This window comes from Botryllus schlosseri, chromosome 14, assembly GCF_051294905.1.
Source record: "Botryllus schlosseri isolate E-star chromosome 14, Bs_hap1, whole genome shotgun sequence".
In the NCBI taxonomy this organism is placed as follows: domain Eukaryota; kingdom Metazoa; phylum Chordata; class Ascidiacea; order Stolidobranchia; family Styelidae; genus Botryllus; species Botryllus schlosseri.
In genome coordinates this window covers 2150641-2169063 of record NC_137249.1, presented here as the reverse complement: position 1 = coordinate 2169063, position 18423 = coordinate 2150641, and the positions used below count along the sequence as shown (strand labels likewise).

The 18423-nt window shown below is 38.7% G+C and overlaps 3 protein-coding genes and 1 long non-coding RNA gene across 5 annotated transcripts in view; 1 reads left to right on the top strand and 3 right to left on the bottom strand.

Moving 5' to 3' along the window:
* Positions 1 to 250: 250 nt before the first annotated feature.
* On the bottom strand, positions 251 to 4929 carry LOC145456117 (uncharacterized). Its single transcript, XM_080334171.1, has one exon. The coding sequence runs from the start codon at positions 4692 to 4694 to the stop codon at positions 2964 to 2966; it is 1731 nt and encodes a 576-aa protein (XP_080190297.1). The 5' UTR covers positions 4695 to 4929; the 3' UTR covers positions 251 to 2963.
* A 2004-nt stretch (positions 4930 to 6933) lies between these two features.
* On the top strand, positions 6934 to 11669 carry LOC145456115 (ER membrane protein complex subunit 1-like). Its single transcript, XM_080334169.1, has 2 exons — positions 6934 to 9687; positions 10566 to 11669. Exons 1-2 carry the CDS (start codon positions 7002 to 7004, stop codon positions 10784 to 10786), a joined length of 2907 nt encoding a protein of 968 aa, XP_080190295.1. The 5' UTR covers positions 6934 to 7001; the 3' UTR covers positions 10787 to 11669.
* A 79-nt stretch (positions 11670 to 11748) lies between these two features.
* LOC145456114 (UDP-glucose:glycoprotein glucosyltransferase 1-like) overlaps positions 11749 to 18423 on the bottom strand; it is a 29786-nt gene continuing 23111 nt past the window's right edge. The window contains exons 26-32 of one of the 2 annotated variants that reach the window (XM_080334168.1): positions 18066 to 18163; positions 16777 to 16972; positions 16243 to 16352; positions 13696 to 14071; positions 12876 to 12965; positions 12203 to 12344; positions 11749 to 12146 (exon numbers count right to left, since the gene is read on the bottom strand). In XM_080334168.1, coding sequence (XP_080190294.1) covers positions 12124 to 12146; positions 12203 to 12344; positions 12876 to 12965; positions 13696 to 14071; positions 16243 to 16352; positions 16777 to 16972; positions 18066 to 18163 — 1035 coding nt within the window. In that variant the 3' untranslated portion in view covers positions 11749 to 12123. Of the gene's footprint in view, positions 12345 to 12875; positions 12966 to 13695; positions 14072 to 16242; positions 16353 to 16776; positions 16973 to 18065; positions 18164 to 18423 lie in introns of both variants that reach the window. The other variant, XM_080334167.1, reaches the window with a different exon arrangement.
* LOC145456118 (uncharacterized) lies at positions 15364 to 15633 on the bottom strand. The gene is made up of 2 exons (XR_013920503.1): positions 15576 to 15633; positions 15364 to 15522 (listed from the first exon to the last, which is right to left on the bottom strand). It is a non-coding gene; the product is annotated as an uncharacterized LOC145456118 (long non-coding RNA).

Sequence of the window (18423 nt, the reverse complement as noted above, 5' to 3'; positions counted from 1 at the left end):
CTATGGCAGGATGGATTTATTTTTGTTGTTACCAGTTTTTGTCATGTTGGTCTGGTTTTTGTCATGTTGGTCTGACAAACCATCTAAATCTCCAAATTTGGTAATAATGGTTAAAATTTCAAACTGCCATAGCTGGTTGTGTACTGCTCCATCCAAAGTTTATACTCAGTACTCTACTACAAAAAGCTATCTATGCTATTGATCAGACCCTATCACTGCCCATCTACCGCAATGTGAAGGTTCAGCGACATAAATACAACAAATGATTTATTACATCTATAGATGATTGATTACACTGTTCTAGGTAATTGAATAGTATATTCATATTGAAATGAACCCGAATATTTTCGGCTGACACTCGTCAGGGGTAATCGTCAGCAACTAGTAAAGAATTGGAAAGAACATTGTATATCAACAATCGTATCACAAAATATGACGTAAAATGAACCAAGGTTTGTGGATATATATAGGCCAACCAGAGATAGGTTTAGCCCTGTGGTCATAGAGGTTTAGAGCATCGTCATCAAAGTGATGGAATCCATAAAAAATAGCATCAAAGATGCAGTTTATTAACATTGGACTTTCGAATTTTGCTTAGCTTGTTGATAACCAATCGTTATGTAAGGTCTTCAGTGTGAATACTGAAATCATATCCAGTAGGACCATACTTATGAACATCAAAAATAGGCGAACCCTCAGGGAGAGAGAGAGAGATGATATTCTTTTTCGCCTGCACCATCGAGATGCTTTGACGACGGAGTTGCGATACGGCCCCATGAGGTCATCTAGTCTGCGCCCCCATATTTTTTTCTCCTCCATGCTATCCGTGATTGCTGAGCGCCTAGCAGGATAGCTGCAGATACCAATTTTCGAGTCTTTGGTATGACCCGGCCGGGGATCGAACCCACGACCTACCGCTCGAGAAGCCGGACGCATAACCATTACACTATCTCGCTCGGTAGGGGCATGTTAAGAACACAGACCAAGTAAAACTGTTGTATACAGGAAATATGTAGTCGAAGGCTAGCACTGTCACAGTTATTGTACTATATCTATGTAGGAGTACCATATATGTATCTAATGTACCATTAAAAAAAAGTACATTAAGCTCTCTCTTCGCGCAGATTAATTTTAAGTTCATGCTGGCGACGTCATATTTTGTGATATGATTCCTGTTCATTTCAAAATGAATATACTATTCAATTGTATATTGAAATTCTGTACCTCCAAGAAGCTCTTGAAATATTTATGTGCACGTGCAGTCAACATTTAGATCAGTGGTTCCCAACCTTTTTCGACCCATCGCCCCCTTTTCAAGGTCTACACCGATCATCGCCCCCCAAATTTTGTGCACCGATAATTGGGCATACAGGCTGTAATCACCGGCGGGTTGACTAAAAAAAAAAAAAAAAAGGTCATCTTTCTCTGCTCAGAGCTGAAAATAACGTTTTTTCTCTCCGAATGGCTAGGTGGATGACTAAAAAAAAAAAAAAAAAAAAGGTCAGCCGTTTTGACGCGTCATCGCCCCCCTATCGCCCCCTTCGCTATTTTCGCCCCCCGTCGCCCCCTTTGTCCATTTTCGCCCCCCTATCGCCCCCCTAGATCGCCAAAACGCCGGCGATATCGCCCACGTTGGGAACCACTGATTTAGATGAAAGGCAAGGGATTAATAGTAACACATAATATACAGTCACAAAGATGAACGACTATGTCTATGATTATGACCATGTAAGGACGATAAAGTAACTACAACAGCATTTACAACGTAAAAAATTGACTATAAGTACCGCTACAGTAACTACTTGATATTCAAATACACTGAGCAAAGATAATTTTGTAACATATAAAGTTCACACAAAAACCAGATGGATATCTTTCACTCTTAAAAATCAAATATGTAGATATCCATTTCTGATGAAGATTCCAGGAGTGTGAAAAAAACATTGCTGCGAATTGTTCACCCTTACTGCAATCACCATAAGTAGATTGAGAGTAACATGATAATATAAAATGAGCAGGCAATAATTGACACTGGAAGTGGAAAATATCTATTGCACCCACTAATATCAACATTTACTATTGCGACTTACTGAATGAACTACATCTTATTATAAGGAGCAGAACTTACTAGAGGTTAGGCCTATGAATTTTGATTGTAGGCCTACACGCGACAATTCTGGACGACAGCAATATCACAGATTTCACATAACCCGAAAAGCAAATACATACGGCATGCAGGCATGAGTGAGCAGTACAAATGAAAATTTATGACTAATGCCAATCAATAGTCGGCGTTTGAACCACAGTAATGTGACCAGCAGGTAAAAAAACTCAAATAAGCTTATATGCTTATTGTTTTGGCAAGCAATTTAAAATTAAGATTCTGGATTGAAGAATGCAGCAATATTAGTTAGTAGCAGGGGAGGTACTAATTTTTTATAGTTTTCTTCTACTTGCAGTATAGTAGCAAGTAAATCTAATTTTCTTCTACTTCATAATATTTTATGATTTACTTACTTACTTTTCGCTATTTACAGTTTGTCAAGTAAAAGTATTATATTTTTCCAATGAGAGACGGAGAAATTTAGTAGCTGTTTCTACAAAGTACCAACGACAATTACATTTGCACAAAGTTGCATTTTCATTTGTCCTCCTTTTTCCAAGAAATCGAAAATGTCCTCCTTTTTGACAATTCGTCCTGCTTTATAGCTTTGACAGCTTTTATTATTTGTAAAAAGTGTCCTCTTTTCCAGATATCAAAATATGGTAACCCTAACAGCTACTTACTTTAAAGCCAGTCAATTCTACTTGAAGTGGTTTTAGGTTACTTTCAAAAACACTATTATTTGTATTTGAGTAGATTTTTGTGTTGCTACTTCTAATTGAGTAACTTTCTTGACTACTTTAACCACTTCTGATTATTCTCAAGTATACTATGCCACATGTGATGCCAGTTTAATTTCTCATACTTTAGCATCTGCATTTCCAAACAACTGCGTCAGAAGATCTGGTTTTCTGTTATCTTTTCCACTCGACAAGTCAAATAGAGGTTCTTCCATATCCAACTCATCTTTCGGAGGAACAGCCACTTGCTTTCTCAACATAGGCGACCTTCTTTGAGAAACAGACGATTTGTGAATGCTAGGAGTATAACCACCGGATGCAAAGGTGTCTGGTTTTGAATTTAATGTACTTTGTTGAGATATAGGTCCAAGATTACTGTTGGTGTTATGGTGGGTTGATATTGATGCTTGATGATCAACATTGTTTTTAGATGAAGATATTTCTTGATTTGACGGAGTTGTCTGCTCAATATCCTGTAATTTTGCGAGAATCAAAGCTTTTTGTTGTACTGCGGCTTGTAATTTCTTGATTTCTTCCTCTGTTTTTTGTAGGTCCCTCACAAAATCATCATCGATCTGTCGTTCAGCCTTTGGCTGTTCGGTTGGCGACTTAGCGGAATCTGTCACAAAAGAATTGCTCGGGGAATCGAAATCGGCAGTCAGAAACACGCTTTTTTTAGATCGATTTCTAAAAGTGGCAATATTCTCATCATCTTGGCCTTCATTAGGCTGCACTGGTGATTTTGAACTTGAAATCGCCGGCAGTGGTAGCTTTTCAGTTGAAGAAACCAAAGGCATTAGCGACTTATCTGTGATATCTCGGTTTCTTAACGAATATATATTGCCTTTTTGAACTGCACGTTGCTTTTCTTTTAAAGTGGAATTTGTGTCCAGATACTGCGTCTCCGCTTTTGTTAATTTTTTCAACGTGTCGCCATGCTTTTGTTTTTCTGTTTTCAACTGTTTCGTGTAGCTAGACACTTTTGATTCGATCTTTTCGTTCAAATTTTTGATATTTTGTTTTGCTTTTTCCAGGTCGCTTTCCGTATCGGCAAGCTGTCTCGATAATTCGGATCTTTCCCCCAAAGTTTTGTCGTAGACTAACTTTTTTAATCGCGACAGAGTCATTTCCATTTTCTGCATTTCCTCGAAATTTTGATTCAATTTCGTTTCGAGAGATCGTTTCGATTCTTGAGATTTGCGTAACTCGCGTTTCAATTTCCGTTGATCTTCCGAATTTTTGGACAAAAAACCGGGAAGTTCCGTCTTAGTGTCTTCGAATTTTTTTAAAGCTTTATCTTGACGTCTTTGCAATTTCCTGAGTAATTTATTTTCTTTTTCTGCCGACGATATTTTTTGATTTGTGTTCGATAATCGGTTTAGAAGGTCGTTAATCTCCTGTTGTTTCGAAGATAACATCAACTGAACAATCGGACTCTTTTTTACGGGTGTGGGACGATATTTTGGGATATCTCTGGATCCACGAGTTACAATTTTTCTACATCCGTACAAATCATTCGGCTTTCGAACGGTTGAATGTAACTCTATGAGAGATTTGACACTGTTAGGCTGTCTATTCTCTGCTGTTGCTGTCAGTGTTGATAATGAACTGTTAGTACGTGTTGACAATGATCCGTTGCTGCCAGAATTTCTAATACTCGTAGATCGACCACCAACACTGCTTACAGAATGGATGCTTGCATCAATTTCACCATCTTCGGAATATTCGTCGGATACTGGAGATCGATTTTCCCTTGAAATGGTTCTGGTTTTAGATCTTGTGGAGGATCTGGTGTCGAAAAATCCATCTTCATCGGAAGAATATGTCTTGCGTGAATCCCGAGAAGTCATTTTCACTGCTCTTGCCTATTATACAGTGACCTTGCCGATTGCTGTTGAATGTGCCGATGCAACTTCAGAATATATTTCCACATTAATATATTGTATATGCGATTATTCGATTGTTATCCATCGGTAATATGATAATAATAACGAGCAGTTGAGAAGTTCTGATACGAAATGAATGAACAAGCTCAGCGTCGCGTTACCATCGCAATTCTTACACTGCTGTCATCATGGCGTGAATCTCATATAAACGGAAATAAATATTGATACCGAACCAGAGGCGAACCATGATTGCAACGTCAATCCTAAATATTATAAATCCTGGACAGTTTTGATATTGTATTAAATTCTAGATATAGGATGTAGCTTTCTCGGTCACCACTTTCAACGAAGCCCATAAAACGCCATATTTTGAAATACCGGCGTCTTCTCTAAAGATACCACTAACTTTCCGGCATCACGTGTGTCGTGTACGCTTCTGTATCAAATTGATAGATGCGTTGGGGTTGATATAACATATTTAGTACAATACCCAATACGGTATACTTTTATGTGGAGGACGATCTCAAATTTGATTGAATTTCGGCTAAGACTTTTTGAACATACAACAGATTTCTGATGTCTACTAGTACGCTGCGAGGCTGTGCGATGGGGATGGTGTCCTTACGTTGCAAATGACCATGAAACCAAAAACGGTCGTTTGCAATGTGACATTGCCAATGCGGCAATGCCGAATCCATCCTTGGTCAGCACTCAGCAGTGTAAATCCTCGGTAATTTGCAACGTAAGGAGACTATGGAGCATAACCTCGTCAAGTTATGCCAAGGCATATCGTTGCGGTGAAATCAAAGTAGGTTACCGTATGTCCATTTTCAAATTTGAATTTTTAAATCTTTTCAAACTCAATAGAAACTCAGGTTTTAGTAAAGTTTTCATTTTTTTCCGTCATAGCTTGGGCATTTGTATGTTTGACACATTGTTTCAATGTTATCCATGGCCTAGAATCAAGATTTGGCCGAAAGAAAATTTACAAAAAGTTGGTTTTCTCGAAATGTGTAAAATGGACATAGACTATATTGATTCCAAAGTATCGATATTTAAATGCCAAATTTCACGATTTTGAGAAACCGTCCTCATTAGATCTTGTACAGTGCACCATATACTTCATACGGAGGTTACTTTGTATGTGCTGTAGGCCTAGGGGAGAGGAGGCCAAGATGAGACACTTTTCTGATAATTCAAGGCCACTCAAAGAGTAATGCCTTCTGAGGATTTATTTTGGTACCAATGGAAAGCCTGTGATCTGTACTTTCTATGACGATGGCTTGAGTTATATTGAACAACATACTGATGGATTTCTTGGCCCTCAAAAATCCTTGGCTCAAATGTCTCAACTTACCCCCAGGTGAGGGTAAGATGAGACACACTGTGTTTAAGATGAGACACCAAGTAATTCATGCTCATTACACCACCAATTCATCCCAAATGATGAATCAACTAGCAACATCGTGAATAAAATATAATAATCATGAAATAATTCATTTTTAAAAAGAATTAGTACATCATATACAAATATAAATGACATCGAAAACCAATTAACCATGAGATCCAGCAACAATAAGAGTTTTGTTATTATTTTGTCTTGTAATGTCACATCTGGTAAACTACTAGATAAATAATACATTTTGTGTGCCTTCAACAGTAAATTTTTAATCTTCCGAGGCCTTCAATAGAAAAGCCCTCTAATACCCATGTCTCATCTTACCCCCATGATTTTGTCTCATCTTACCCCCACACCTAAATTAACATATAAAGTTGAATAAAAAAAGTTCTGTCCGTTACTTTTCAGAGGTAAGTGCATGATTACACTGCTAATATTGCACTCAACCATCTCCAGTATTCTTGTTTTATAATATTAAGTACTATGATAGGTATGCCCTTACAAACATGAATTCACATAACTGACATCGACTATGAAAATATAGTTTTTGACATTTTTCTGCCCAACCTCAAATCTGTTTGTCTTGTTAATATGGTAGGACTATGGAATGACATTATGGGAACAACATAGTTGAAGGAATCTGTCCATCAGAAAATTTTTCTGTGAAAAAATTGCATGTCTCATCTTGCCCCGTGTCTCATCTTGGCCTCCTCTCCCCTATATATCTTTCGCAATTCCTTTTTAATTACCGGGCGTTCTGACCAGCCTATTGTATAGGCTACCATTGCATGATACCTCAAATACTAATTACCACTGAAATTACTATACAGGCTACTGGTATAGACTTATAATTGAATCAAAACTGCTAAAATATGACTTTGTCATATGCGGCGATTTTTGTTACTATAATATCCTTCATCAAATCCACGTCTGCACTCTATGAAGACCAAATCAACAAATACGATTGGAAAAAAGAATATATCGGAAGACCAACGAACGTAGTGTACGATAACACCATGTCGATTAGCAAGAATTTATTTGTCATCACAGAAAGACATGTACTCGCCAGTTTAGCGTCCAAAAATGGTCAGCTAAATTGGAGGCAAGTATCTGACGAGAAACTGGTAAAACTCATGAAATACGGTAGTGATATATTAACTATTTCTGAATCGGGCGTTATGAGAATTTGGGATCCTGTCACAGGGATTTTGAAATGGGATTTTAGCTTTGGATCGTTTGCAGGCGAGGACATTGAATTTAATTTCATTGCTGCAACTGTTGTAGAATTGGATTATGCTGAAAGTGATATCATAGTTGTATCGACATCGGATGGTGTTTATGCAGTCAACGCAGGTCCTGCTCGGTCTGGTTCGAAACCAAAACCAAAAGTTTTATACCAGAAATATTCAAACTCTATCCAAGGACTTGGAAAACTGTTTGTGAACTCAGAGTCCAGCCAGATATGTGTTCTAGATATAGTAAAAGATTCATCAATAACTGTTCGCTTCTTCAATGCTAAATCGCTGAATCTGATGAACGAAAATGTTATACCTACATCATGGCTTGATAATACTGATGCTGTTGTTGTAACTGAAGGAAATTGTCTCGTTTATGCCTGTGAAGACATGGAGATTTTGTACGTCATTGATATATTTCAAGGCTCACAAACTAGTCATCATAGTTTCTCAAGCCTTGGAATCACTTCGGGCGTTAAATCATTACAGACACTTGAAGATAGCGAGTTATCAAGCATCGGAACTGATTTTTTCTCAGTTTCACAAAACGGGGATGTTACGCATTTTAGAATTGAGAAGAAAAAAGAGATTAAGGTCATCAACACAAATTCTGGATCGACTGATGCTTTAGTGTCTGTATTGAAAGTTGGGAATGAAAAACATTATTTTATATCGAGAATTTCAGATTCAAACTTAGAAGTGAACGCGTTTAGTGTGAAATCAGGCGAGAGGAACGAAAACCTCAAAATTGACTTCAAACTTCCCAGTAATGTAGGAACTGTCAATAAAGTATTCATAAATATGTTCCTCAAAAAGACGTCGCCGATGGGTTATCGCGTTGTGGCCGTAACGGAAGATGATTGTATGATGGTAGTCTCGTTACCGACGAGGTTATCATGGCGCAGGGACGAATCTTTGTCTGATGTTGTAGCTGCTGAGATTTTAGATCTACCTTTATCAGACATGGAAGCCGGGATCGAAATCGAGTTTGAGGAAGTTGAAAAATTGTCGGTGATTCAAATGTTTGTGAACAGAATCAAAGTCCAAACGGGGCAAATCAAGGCGTTCGCCCGTCATTTAACGAAAGGCATCAAAGAAGGCACATTATTCGAAAAGAAGACGAAAGACCCACTCGTGCAAGACGAATCGTTGACGCGAGACCCATTTTCGTTACATAAAATGCTGGTTTTGGTCACAAAATGCGGTAAAGTTTTCGGAATGGACAGCTTATCTGGAGAAGTGATTTGGAGCTTTTATCTGCCTGAAATTGAGAATGCAAAATTGAAGCTTTACGTGCAACGTACTACCGCGCATTTTCCAAACCCGTGTTCCGCCGTGATTGTAGCTACTGATGAAAATCAGTCTGCATTTGCTATCGTATTTAACCCTATTACTGGAGAGATAACTGCGGAACGGAAACAATTCACAGGTATTATCCAAGCTTCTTTACTCCCTTTCACCGATTCGACACACATCAGGCCGTTGATTCTCTTGAGCGCAGACTTAAATGTGCATTTGATACCAGATAGTCAAGAAATCCGCAAAAAACTAAATGAAATGCGAGATTACGTTTATATAATCAACGCAGACACCAAAAACGGCAAGATCAACGGATATTGGATGCAGAAAGAACAAAAAATGCTTGAAACATTCATCCTCAACATACCAGACGGGCAAGAAATTTTAGACATTAAAAGTAAAGATTTTTCCGAAAAAATCGATTCCATCGGAAGACCATTGGCGGACCGTAGTGTGATTTACAAATATTTAAACCCAAATCTGATTCTTATGATAACTAGATCTAAAGTTCAATCTGATCAGTCCTCGTTGACGATGTACTTAATCGACGGTGTTAGCGGAAAGATAGTTTATTACGCAACGCATAAAAAAGCATCCGGACCAGTCCATGCTGTTCACTCTGAAAATTGGATTATTTATTCTTATTGGAACACGAAACTCAGGCGAACAGAAATAGCCTCATATGAGCTTTACGAAGGGAAAGAACAACGTAACAGCACTAAGTTTTCATCTTACGATGATTATCCTGGAGTCCCGCAAGTTATTTCACAAGCGTATATTCTCCACGGTACTGTAACCGCAATGGGTGTGTCAAGAACAGAAAAAGGTTTGACTTCTCGACAGATTTTGATGGCGTTGGGTCGAGGTAGCGTTGTGGGTATGCCAAGAAGATTTTTTGATCCAAGAAGACCGATTAGGCCAAGGATTACCGACCGTGAGGAGGGTTTGATTCCGTACATACCAGAGATACAAATCACGCCTCTGGCTCTCATTACGTACAACAAGACTATTCCTGCGATTTCAAGTAAGTGTACTATGATTTGAATAAATTGAATTCAATTTCGTTCACGTCATGATAGTAGTTGGGTAATATTGCTTACCAAATAATAACGTAAGCAATATTCATAATTGTTATAATCAAGTCACAAGGGCTGACACAAGTCATTCTCACTTATAATTTTGACTCGAGTCATTTTCAACTCATCAATGAGTCATAGTATTGAGACTCGAGTCATATTCTACACTATTCAGTTTCGAATTCCAGTCACGTTCAACTCGCTTGGGTTATATCGAATGTCTCGTATTCATAATATACTAATTTTCGAACTCCTAACTATTTCTGGCCCTATTTTTCAAGTTTCAGTACAGTATTGATACACAAAATACCAACAGTGAAGTAACTTTAATATTCTCAGAAGTTCCAATGAAATGCCTGTCTCTGTCGTCCTGGTCGCGAGTCATATGACTCGGTCTTGTCATGCATTATGACTCGAGTCAATTCACACATTGATGCAAGTCGAGTCATTTTGCGCATTTTTAAAATAGAACTCGCGTCGAGTCACCAAAAATTCGCGACTCGAGTCATTACAACTCTGCTATTTGGTATGTTGGATTTGATCACATTTTTACAGAGGTGGTGAGTAACAAGGTAGCATATGTATAATTTTTTGGAATAGGCGAATCAATTTTAAATTGCATACTTGAGGGATTATGATTTTAAACCACTTTCACTTTTTCCATGCCTGTGATTTGATATTTGGTCATACAATTCTTTGATAATGTTCGTCTCAATTCTCTACTAGTGACAAGTGTCAGCCGAAAATATTTGTTTATTTCAATATAAATATAGACTACTATTCAATTGTATATTGAAGTTATGTTCATATTTTAACCGCGTTTCAGATATCTACACTTGCCCGTCGGCTCTGGAATCGACAAGCATAGTGCTGGTGACCGGACTCGATTTATTTTTCACCCGCACGCATCCCAGCAACATGTTCGATGTCTTGAAGGAAGATTTCGAATATTTGCTCATCATCGCTGTTCTATTCGGAATGTTCCTAGCCATGGTCATAACGAAGAAACTGGCTCAGAACAAGAAATTAAACAAATCTTGGAGATGACCTAGTTGTTGTAGCATGTTGTTGTTCGGTTGAAAAAACTTTATACGTGAAGTCTACTTCGAGAGAATGATGTGATTGGAAAGTAGCGAAAACCAGTGGTTACTAGTCACCAAGTTTACATGCAACAGGAGAGAATTACTTGGATCTTGGTTCTGCTCCATGGTACTATAGTGAGATTATTTAAAACTAATTTATATGAAAAGTTTGTTTTCAGTCCGACATTGAGTGTAATGTTATATGTTGAAATGTAGTTAATGTTGCAACTGCTAGGCAATTTGTGTTGCAAACTTGTCATTGATTCTAGGACATTAACCTCGCAATATTGAATTGGTATGTGCTGACTGCTTACGAAATTGAAATATTCGTGTGTAATGTTCACTGTCACTAAGGTGCTCACTAGGGGCTGTACGACCAAGAATACTTGCACTATCCCAGTCAACTAGATAATTCTGGTTGTTCGATCAGATTATTTACAGCAAGATGCTGGACAACTAATTTGAAATATTTATATGCTTTAATTTTAATTCAACTCCTGGTTTTCCTGGAAATGCTGCAACTCCTGCAAGGAGAAATGTCTAGCGCAAAACGAGACAAACATAGTGTCAGACTTTTTTATTTGCCTTTCTCACGCTTTGTGAGAATACACTCTTGATATCAACTAAACCTGATTTGTGGTCCCGTTTGATAATTCAATATCATATCAAAGGGTGAATTCACTGATTCTAATCGATTTGTAAAAGGCTAAAAATTGTTGAGTGACAGTGTACACTGTACATGAATGTTTTTTCATGTGACTTTGTACTACAGTATCCCGCATGCCTGTGCAATTGTCAACGGAATGATAATCATCTTTACAAAGAAATAAAATCTGCTGTCTTCCGTTTGTTGCAAGCTGATCACACATTTAACTAAGAACCAATGCTATTGATTCACATAGTCAGATAGTTTGAGCGCATTAACGAGATACAAACAATATTGTATTTTAGAAATATCTACTAGGAGTAGTTGTCTATATCCACACCTAATTGGAATCAGTTCATTCACCAAGAGAGCATAATTACTAAGAAACAGATAAAGCAGTACTAAAACAAATACGGAACAAATCTGATTCCAATCCAGAGCAGGTACACAATAGCTTGCGCCAAACAACATATTAATTCAACCATAGAGCTGCATCTTTCCAAATTTGGCATCGCAGTAAACCTCGTGCATAGCAGTTGTATCTCGCGCACACGTCAAGCTAGTTTGGTCGTTGGCTATTGCACTTCAAGTTCAGTGGGCCTTCCAAAGTGCAAAATTTTTCTAGGTTCCACCCGGCATCGGTCGTATTCGTGCGATCACAATTCCGTGTGACCCGAGCCTAGAAGAGGGTTTCAAATTCAAAAACGCCTTCAAGATTGATAACGAAACACTTGCCTTTCTTCACAGATTCTGAAACGGTGGCGTTCCCTTCCAGTTGCTTTTGAAATTCTTTAATTTCGTTATCGTAATTCACCCACTCTGGCACGATTCTGACGGCCGCCTGTAACTTTGGCTCCTTTGTGAGCGGGTTATTGCACTGTATAATTGAAACAAGAATTGGAAATGCGTCAATTAATCCGCACTTCATAATTGCGGAAGATCTGGTATTTTGTATTTGAAACTGCCCATTATTTGTGTCTTATAATGAGGTTCATGAAACTACTGATCATTGGCAACAGAAACAATATGTCAGTCACTACATCTTCTTGCACTGTCTTTGCTTTCAAACGATATATGCGGCGCAGATGCATTGAAACATGACCAATAATTGCAAGTTGGTACTTGATTTTCAAGTAAGCAAGAGATAGGTAGAAACCGCTTCAGGAAGTCGCATAAGTAAGCAAAATCTACAAATTTTACTGCGCTTCTGATAAACTATTGCGTTGAATAGCTGAGTGTAAATACATTCGTTCGTGGAGATACAATTTGGAAAAATTGTCAAGGCTGCATTCTTAAATCAAAAAGGGATGCATCGTCTAGGACTCTACCAGACAAAGCAATGTCATCTCTCAGTGCATTATATCGCAGTGTAGGTTTTTCCACACGTAAATGCATATCCTGGACTAACCAAATCAATCGTTTTTGCTTTTGGCTTGGAAGCGTCGCTGCACCACGTCTCGCACCACAGCCATTCTTGAGGGAGAGATTTGATGCCGACCTGAAAGTACAGTAAACATTGTCCACATTCTGGGGTGGGATGAAACAATTTCAGCACTCGGATTAGAATAACCAAATTCTAATCCAATTCCGGAGAACTGTGGCTATAATTTTAATTGATATATGTGTTTCTAAATCAGAAATTGACTCCATTTTCAAGTTTTTGCGAATTTGGTTATTCTAATCCAATTCGGAAGAACTGTAGCTATAATTTTAATTGATATTTGTTGTTTCTAAATCAGAAATTAACCCGATTCCCAAGTTTTTGCGAATTTGGTTATTCTAATCCAATTCGGAAGAACTGTGGCTATAGTTTTAATTGATATTTGTTGTGTTTGTAAATCAGAAATTAACTAAATTTTCAAGTTTTTGCGAATTTGGTTATTCTAATCCAATTTGGAAGAACTGTAGCTATAATTTTAATTGATATTTGTTGTTTCTAAATCAGAAATCAACTCAATTCCAAGTTTTTGCAAATTTGGTTATTCTAATCCAATTCGGAAGAACTGTACCTATAATTTTAATTGATATTTGTTGTGTTTGTAAATCAGAAATTGACTAAATTTTCAAGTTTTTGCGAATTTGGTTATTCTAATCCAATTTGGAAGAACTGTAGCTACCATTTTAATTCTTATCCAATATCAAAAAGCTGAAAATATTTCCGAATCTGCTTGAAACCTTGTTACTTGTACCCTGCTAGAGCGATAACATAACACACGGTCAACATTTACCTGATGTATCATATTGTTGGGTAGATCTTGATCCAAGTTAGCCAGACTGTTGGGGTCTTGACTCAACCCTTGATACTGTCCGCGCAGCCTATCTCCAGCCGCAATCATACGGAACTTTTTCAAATCAACTACATAAATAGCGCTGATATGATATTTCCTTCCGGCCAAATGCTGGGCCCAGTAGCCCGATTTCCAAAAGCGGAAGCCGTCCATTTCTGTTCTGTCGCTACAGAAGGGCGTGTAGCCGTAGGGGTTGCCGTCCAAGTCGAGGTCTCGTAATTCGCGCAGATCGGCGCGCACGATTTGGTCCGCGTCCACGAATATGATCTTGTCTACACCGAGAGGGAAAAGTACATCCAGGAAGAGGATTTTGTATCTGGAACAGTATATATTTAAAAAATGAAAAAAATTGAATGAGAAATAGAATTAAAAATTTGAGACAAATTTTAAAAATATAAAAAAATTTTATAAAATAAAACTCGGAATTTTTATGCCTGCAACGTCATATTTGGTGACAAGACTGTTGATATACAAAATTTGTTTGAATTATCAATTAGTTGCTGACGATTACCCCAAAATATCTGCCAAAATATCACGGTTCATTTCAAATATAAATACATTGTTTGAAGAGACTGTTGGAGATACAAAACTCCAACAAATACCAGAATAATATATTCATGCCGAAATATGTCCCAATATTTTCGGCCGACAGTCGTCAGGGGTAATAGTCTGGAAGCAGTAAATATTTCGTAAGAACTTTGTATATCAACGGTCGTATCACCAAAAATAACGGCACTGGCACAAAAATTTGAAAAAATTCACCTGATTATATTTATTTTTATTATTGTTACATCATATTTGGCAATACGGCAAGTACTCATGAACTTGGTGAAGACTTGGGTAGGATAATACTAAGGTAGTAATATTTACTTTTGAAATACTAGGATATGGTTAGGGTAACCCTAAAAGGAGGGAACGCGGAAACTGCGGAAAACGCGGAACTCGCGGAAACGGCCCCTAAAACGCGGAAACTGCGGAAAAAGCGGGAAACCTCGATTCCTAAAGCGCTGAAACAAGAGGAAAACGCGGAACGCGGAACAGTCGGTCATTGACCTCTATAGATCACAAAGTAGCCACTAAAACGAGGAAACAGAGGAAAAGGCGGAACGCGGGACAGTCGGTCATTGACATTTGTGGATCTCATAGAGGAACTCTAAAGTCTAAAACGACGAAGCTGCGGGACACCAATGTTAGAGTGAGGCGAAGTAGAACTTATAAATGGCAGAGAACTGTTGATGGCGCTTCTTCGTTTTACAATACAAAAATTTATAAACGTCAAAATAAATTGTTTTTTCCTTGGGAGAGACGGATTAGGGTTGGCGGAGGGGGTATATTAGGGTTACGTGAGGGGGATATTAGGGTTGAGTAGAGGGGAGATATTAGGGTTGGGGGAGAGGGGGATGTTAGGGTTAGGAGGGTTAGGGTTAGGTTAGGATTAGGGTTAGGTTAGGGTTATGATTAGGGTTAGGGGAGGTGGGATATTAGGGTTAGGGGTTAGGGTTAGGTTAGGGTTAGGATTAAGGGAGGTGGGATATTAGGGTTAGGGGAGGTGATATATTAGGGTTAGGTTAGGTTAGGGTTATGATTAGGGTTAGGTTAGGGTTAGGGGAGGTGGGATATCATGTCCCTAACCCTCTTCTCCAACCCTAATATCACCCCTCTCCCCAACCCTAACATCCCCCTCTCTCCAACCCTATATCCCGCCTCCCCTAACATCACCCTCTCCCTCAACCCTAATATTCACGTCCCCTAACCCTAATATCCCACCTCCCCTAACCCTAATCATAACCCTAACCTAACCCCTAACCCTAATATCCCACCTCCCCTAACCCTAACCTAACCCTAATCATAACCCTAACCTAACCCTAACCCTAACCCTAACCCTAGTATCCCACCTCCCCTAACCCTAATATCCCACCTCCCCTAACCCTAATCATAACCCTAACCTAACCCTAACCCCTAACCCTAATATTCCACCTCCCCTAACCCTAATATCCCACCTCCCCTAACCCTAATATCCCACCTCCCCCAACCCTAATATCCCACCTCCCCCAGCCCTAATATCCCACCTCCCCAACCCTAATATCCCACCTCGATGACCGACTGTCCCGCGTTCCGCTGTTTCCTCGTTTTAGTGCCTACTGTGTGATATATAAAGGTCAATGACCGACTGTTCCGCGTTCCGCGTTTCCCTCTATTTCAGCGCTTTAGGAATCGAGGTTTCCCGCTTTTTCCGCAGTTTCCGCGTTTTAGGGGCCGTTTCCGCGAGTTCCGCGTTTTCCGCAGTTTCCGCGTTCCCTCCTTTTAGGGTTACCCATATGGTTACTTGTACTTCAGATAAATTAACGTTACATCTATTTCTACCCGAGTAGCTACGATGACTAATCTGACAACCTCTAAAGGTCAATTCAAAATTCTTCTTTCGCTCTCGATCTAGTTCCTGTTCTTGAACTTCGGTTCAGGATCTACAAAAAAACAGCCACCCACCCCCACATGGTCCTCTGTTTTTCTTTCTGCTGATGGAGCCACGTCGGCCACTTGTACTGGACCAGCTCGTATTCGAAACCGTATTTCTCAGCCATTTTAGGAATGATATTCTGGAAGAGAGATTCAAAAATTCAATTTTGATTGGAATCGGAAAGAACATTGTACATCAACAATCATATCACAAAATATGATGTCGCCAGCATAAAATTTCGAATAATCGGGAGAGAGCGCTTAAGCTCATGTACTATTTTCAGACTCCTTCTGTAGGCACAGACTTAGCGTATTTTGATAAAAGTCGAATCCAAGGCCACCAAACTAAAGTGTGAACAGCCTCTCTCAAGTAGAACTATGATTATTGATATACAATGTTCTTTCCAATTCTCTACTAGTTGCTGACGATTACCCTCACGATTATTTCAATATGAATGTATTGTTCCATTGTAAAGTAGCGTAGGAGTGAGTAAGTAGAAGTGTAACGCATTACTTCTAATTGTACTCGTGCAACACAACACTAGAAGCTAACGTACTGCTCACCTTGAAATGTGGAGAGAGGTAATTCTTCAAAATCCAAAACTTTACTTTGGCCTCCGTGTTATTGATCACGCTCAACATCATGATACGCATCAATCTCTCGTACAGATGCCCAGACGCCAACGAGAATATGTTCAATACGTCGCTCTTTGCGCCACTAGATGGTGCCGTTTCATCGCTGGTTCCGCCAGAAAAAGTGCTGTGATTACACAATAATTGAAGTACTCAAATCTGAATCGAGTATCAATTCTAATAATTCGACTCGTGAGAGATGATTCTTTCGAGCACTGAAATTATACGCTCCTTGCTACTAAGAAGTAATTTATCGACAATAATTATAGTTTCAATACTATTTTCCACTATGAAAAGCTGTAAACCTCCATCGGCAGGTCATGACATAACTGTGAAGTCGCGATCAACAAACAGCATTGCCAGAAAGTGTACTGAAACAGGTAAGGTTGAAAAATACCAAATCATCTTTAATGAGATGTAGTATTGGCACTATAGGCCAGGGGCGGGCAGACCTGTTTCACTCGCAAAAATTGAAAATATGGATTTATGACATCACAATGGAATGTAGACTATCGAATGAAGTTGATTATTATGTGGTGAGATGGTGGGTCTCCACCTAGGCTGTAAGGTTGAATGCGAAACAATGCGAATATTGTTAATACCCGATAAACTACATCAATTAATAACCAGATTAAACCTCTCTTGCAAAATGGCGAAACGCATGTGGAATCATTGAAGAGTCGCAGCAAAAGCGAAAGAGTCGCAGCTTGCCCTCCCCTGCTATAGGTCATTCTTTGTGGCTGCCTAAAACATACATTGTTCAACTAGAATCATTGTTCCCAGCCCAACGGGTTAGTAACAGAGAGCTTTCGTACTTCCTCAGAGTACTAAACTAGGTTTCGCTTTCCTGCAATATTTAACAGTTTTTTAGGAGAAAAACAGGCCTAGAAGACTTTTATTTTGCTCAATTCGAAATCACTACATTTAAAGAGCTTCTTGGGAGGCACGGAACTTCAATATGCAATTGAACAATATATTGATATTGGAATAGACCCAAATATTTTTGGCCGACTCGTCAGAGGTAATCACTTTATACATCAACAATCACATCACCAAATATTTGCCAACAACTACCTTGACGAGTGTCATCCAAAAATAGTCGGGTTCATTTCAATATGAATATACTATTCAAGTCACTACATCCACCAGCAAATCGGACCACCTTTGTCGACTGCGAGTGAAAATTCGGAAAAAATTCAAGTTTTTCTGAAAAACTATACTTTGTGATGGAATTCCAAATTCCTCCTTCCTCTTCTTTCTTCTCCTCCTCGTCATCATCGAGAAGTTCATCGTCCATCTTGTCGGCTTTCTTGGAAACCTGTTTTTCGAAAGAAAAATTTCAACGGCGGTAGAATCTGCGAACGTCACCTCGAATGCAGACAGACTTGAACTCAATAATTCCAGTTTTCTAATTAGACGAATTAGAGCAAAATGCTGGAAACCTAATTCGTCAAATCTTTCTTTTCACTAATTCTAATTCTTATAATCTAATTCGTGAAATATTTCTACGCTATAATTTTAATTCTAAACCCATTTCTAATTTGGAATCTGGAATTTGGAATCAGCAATTTAGAATAA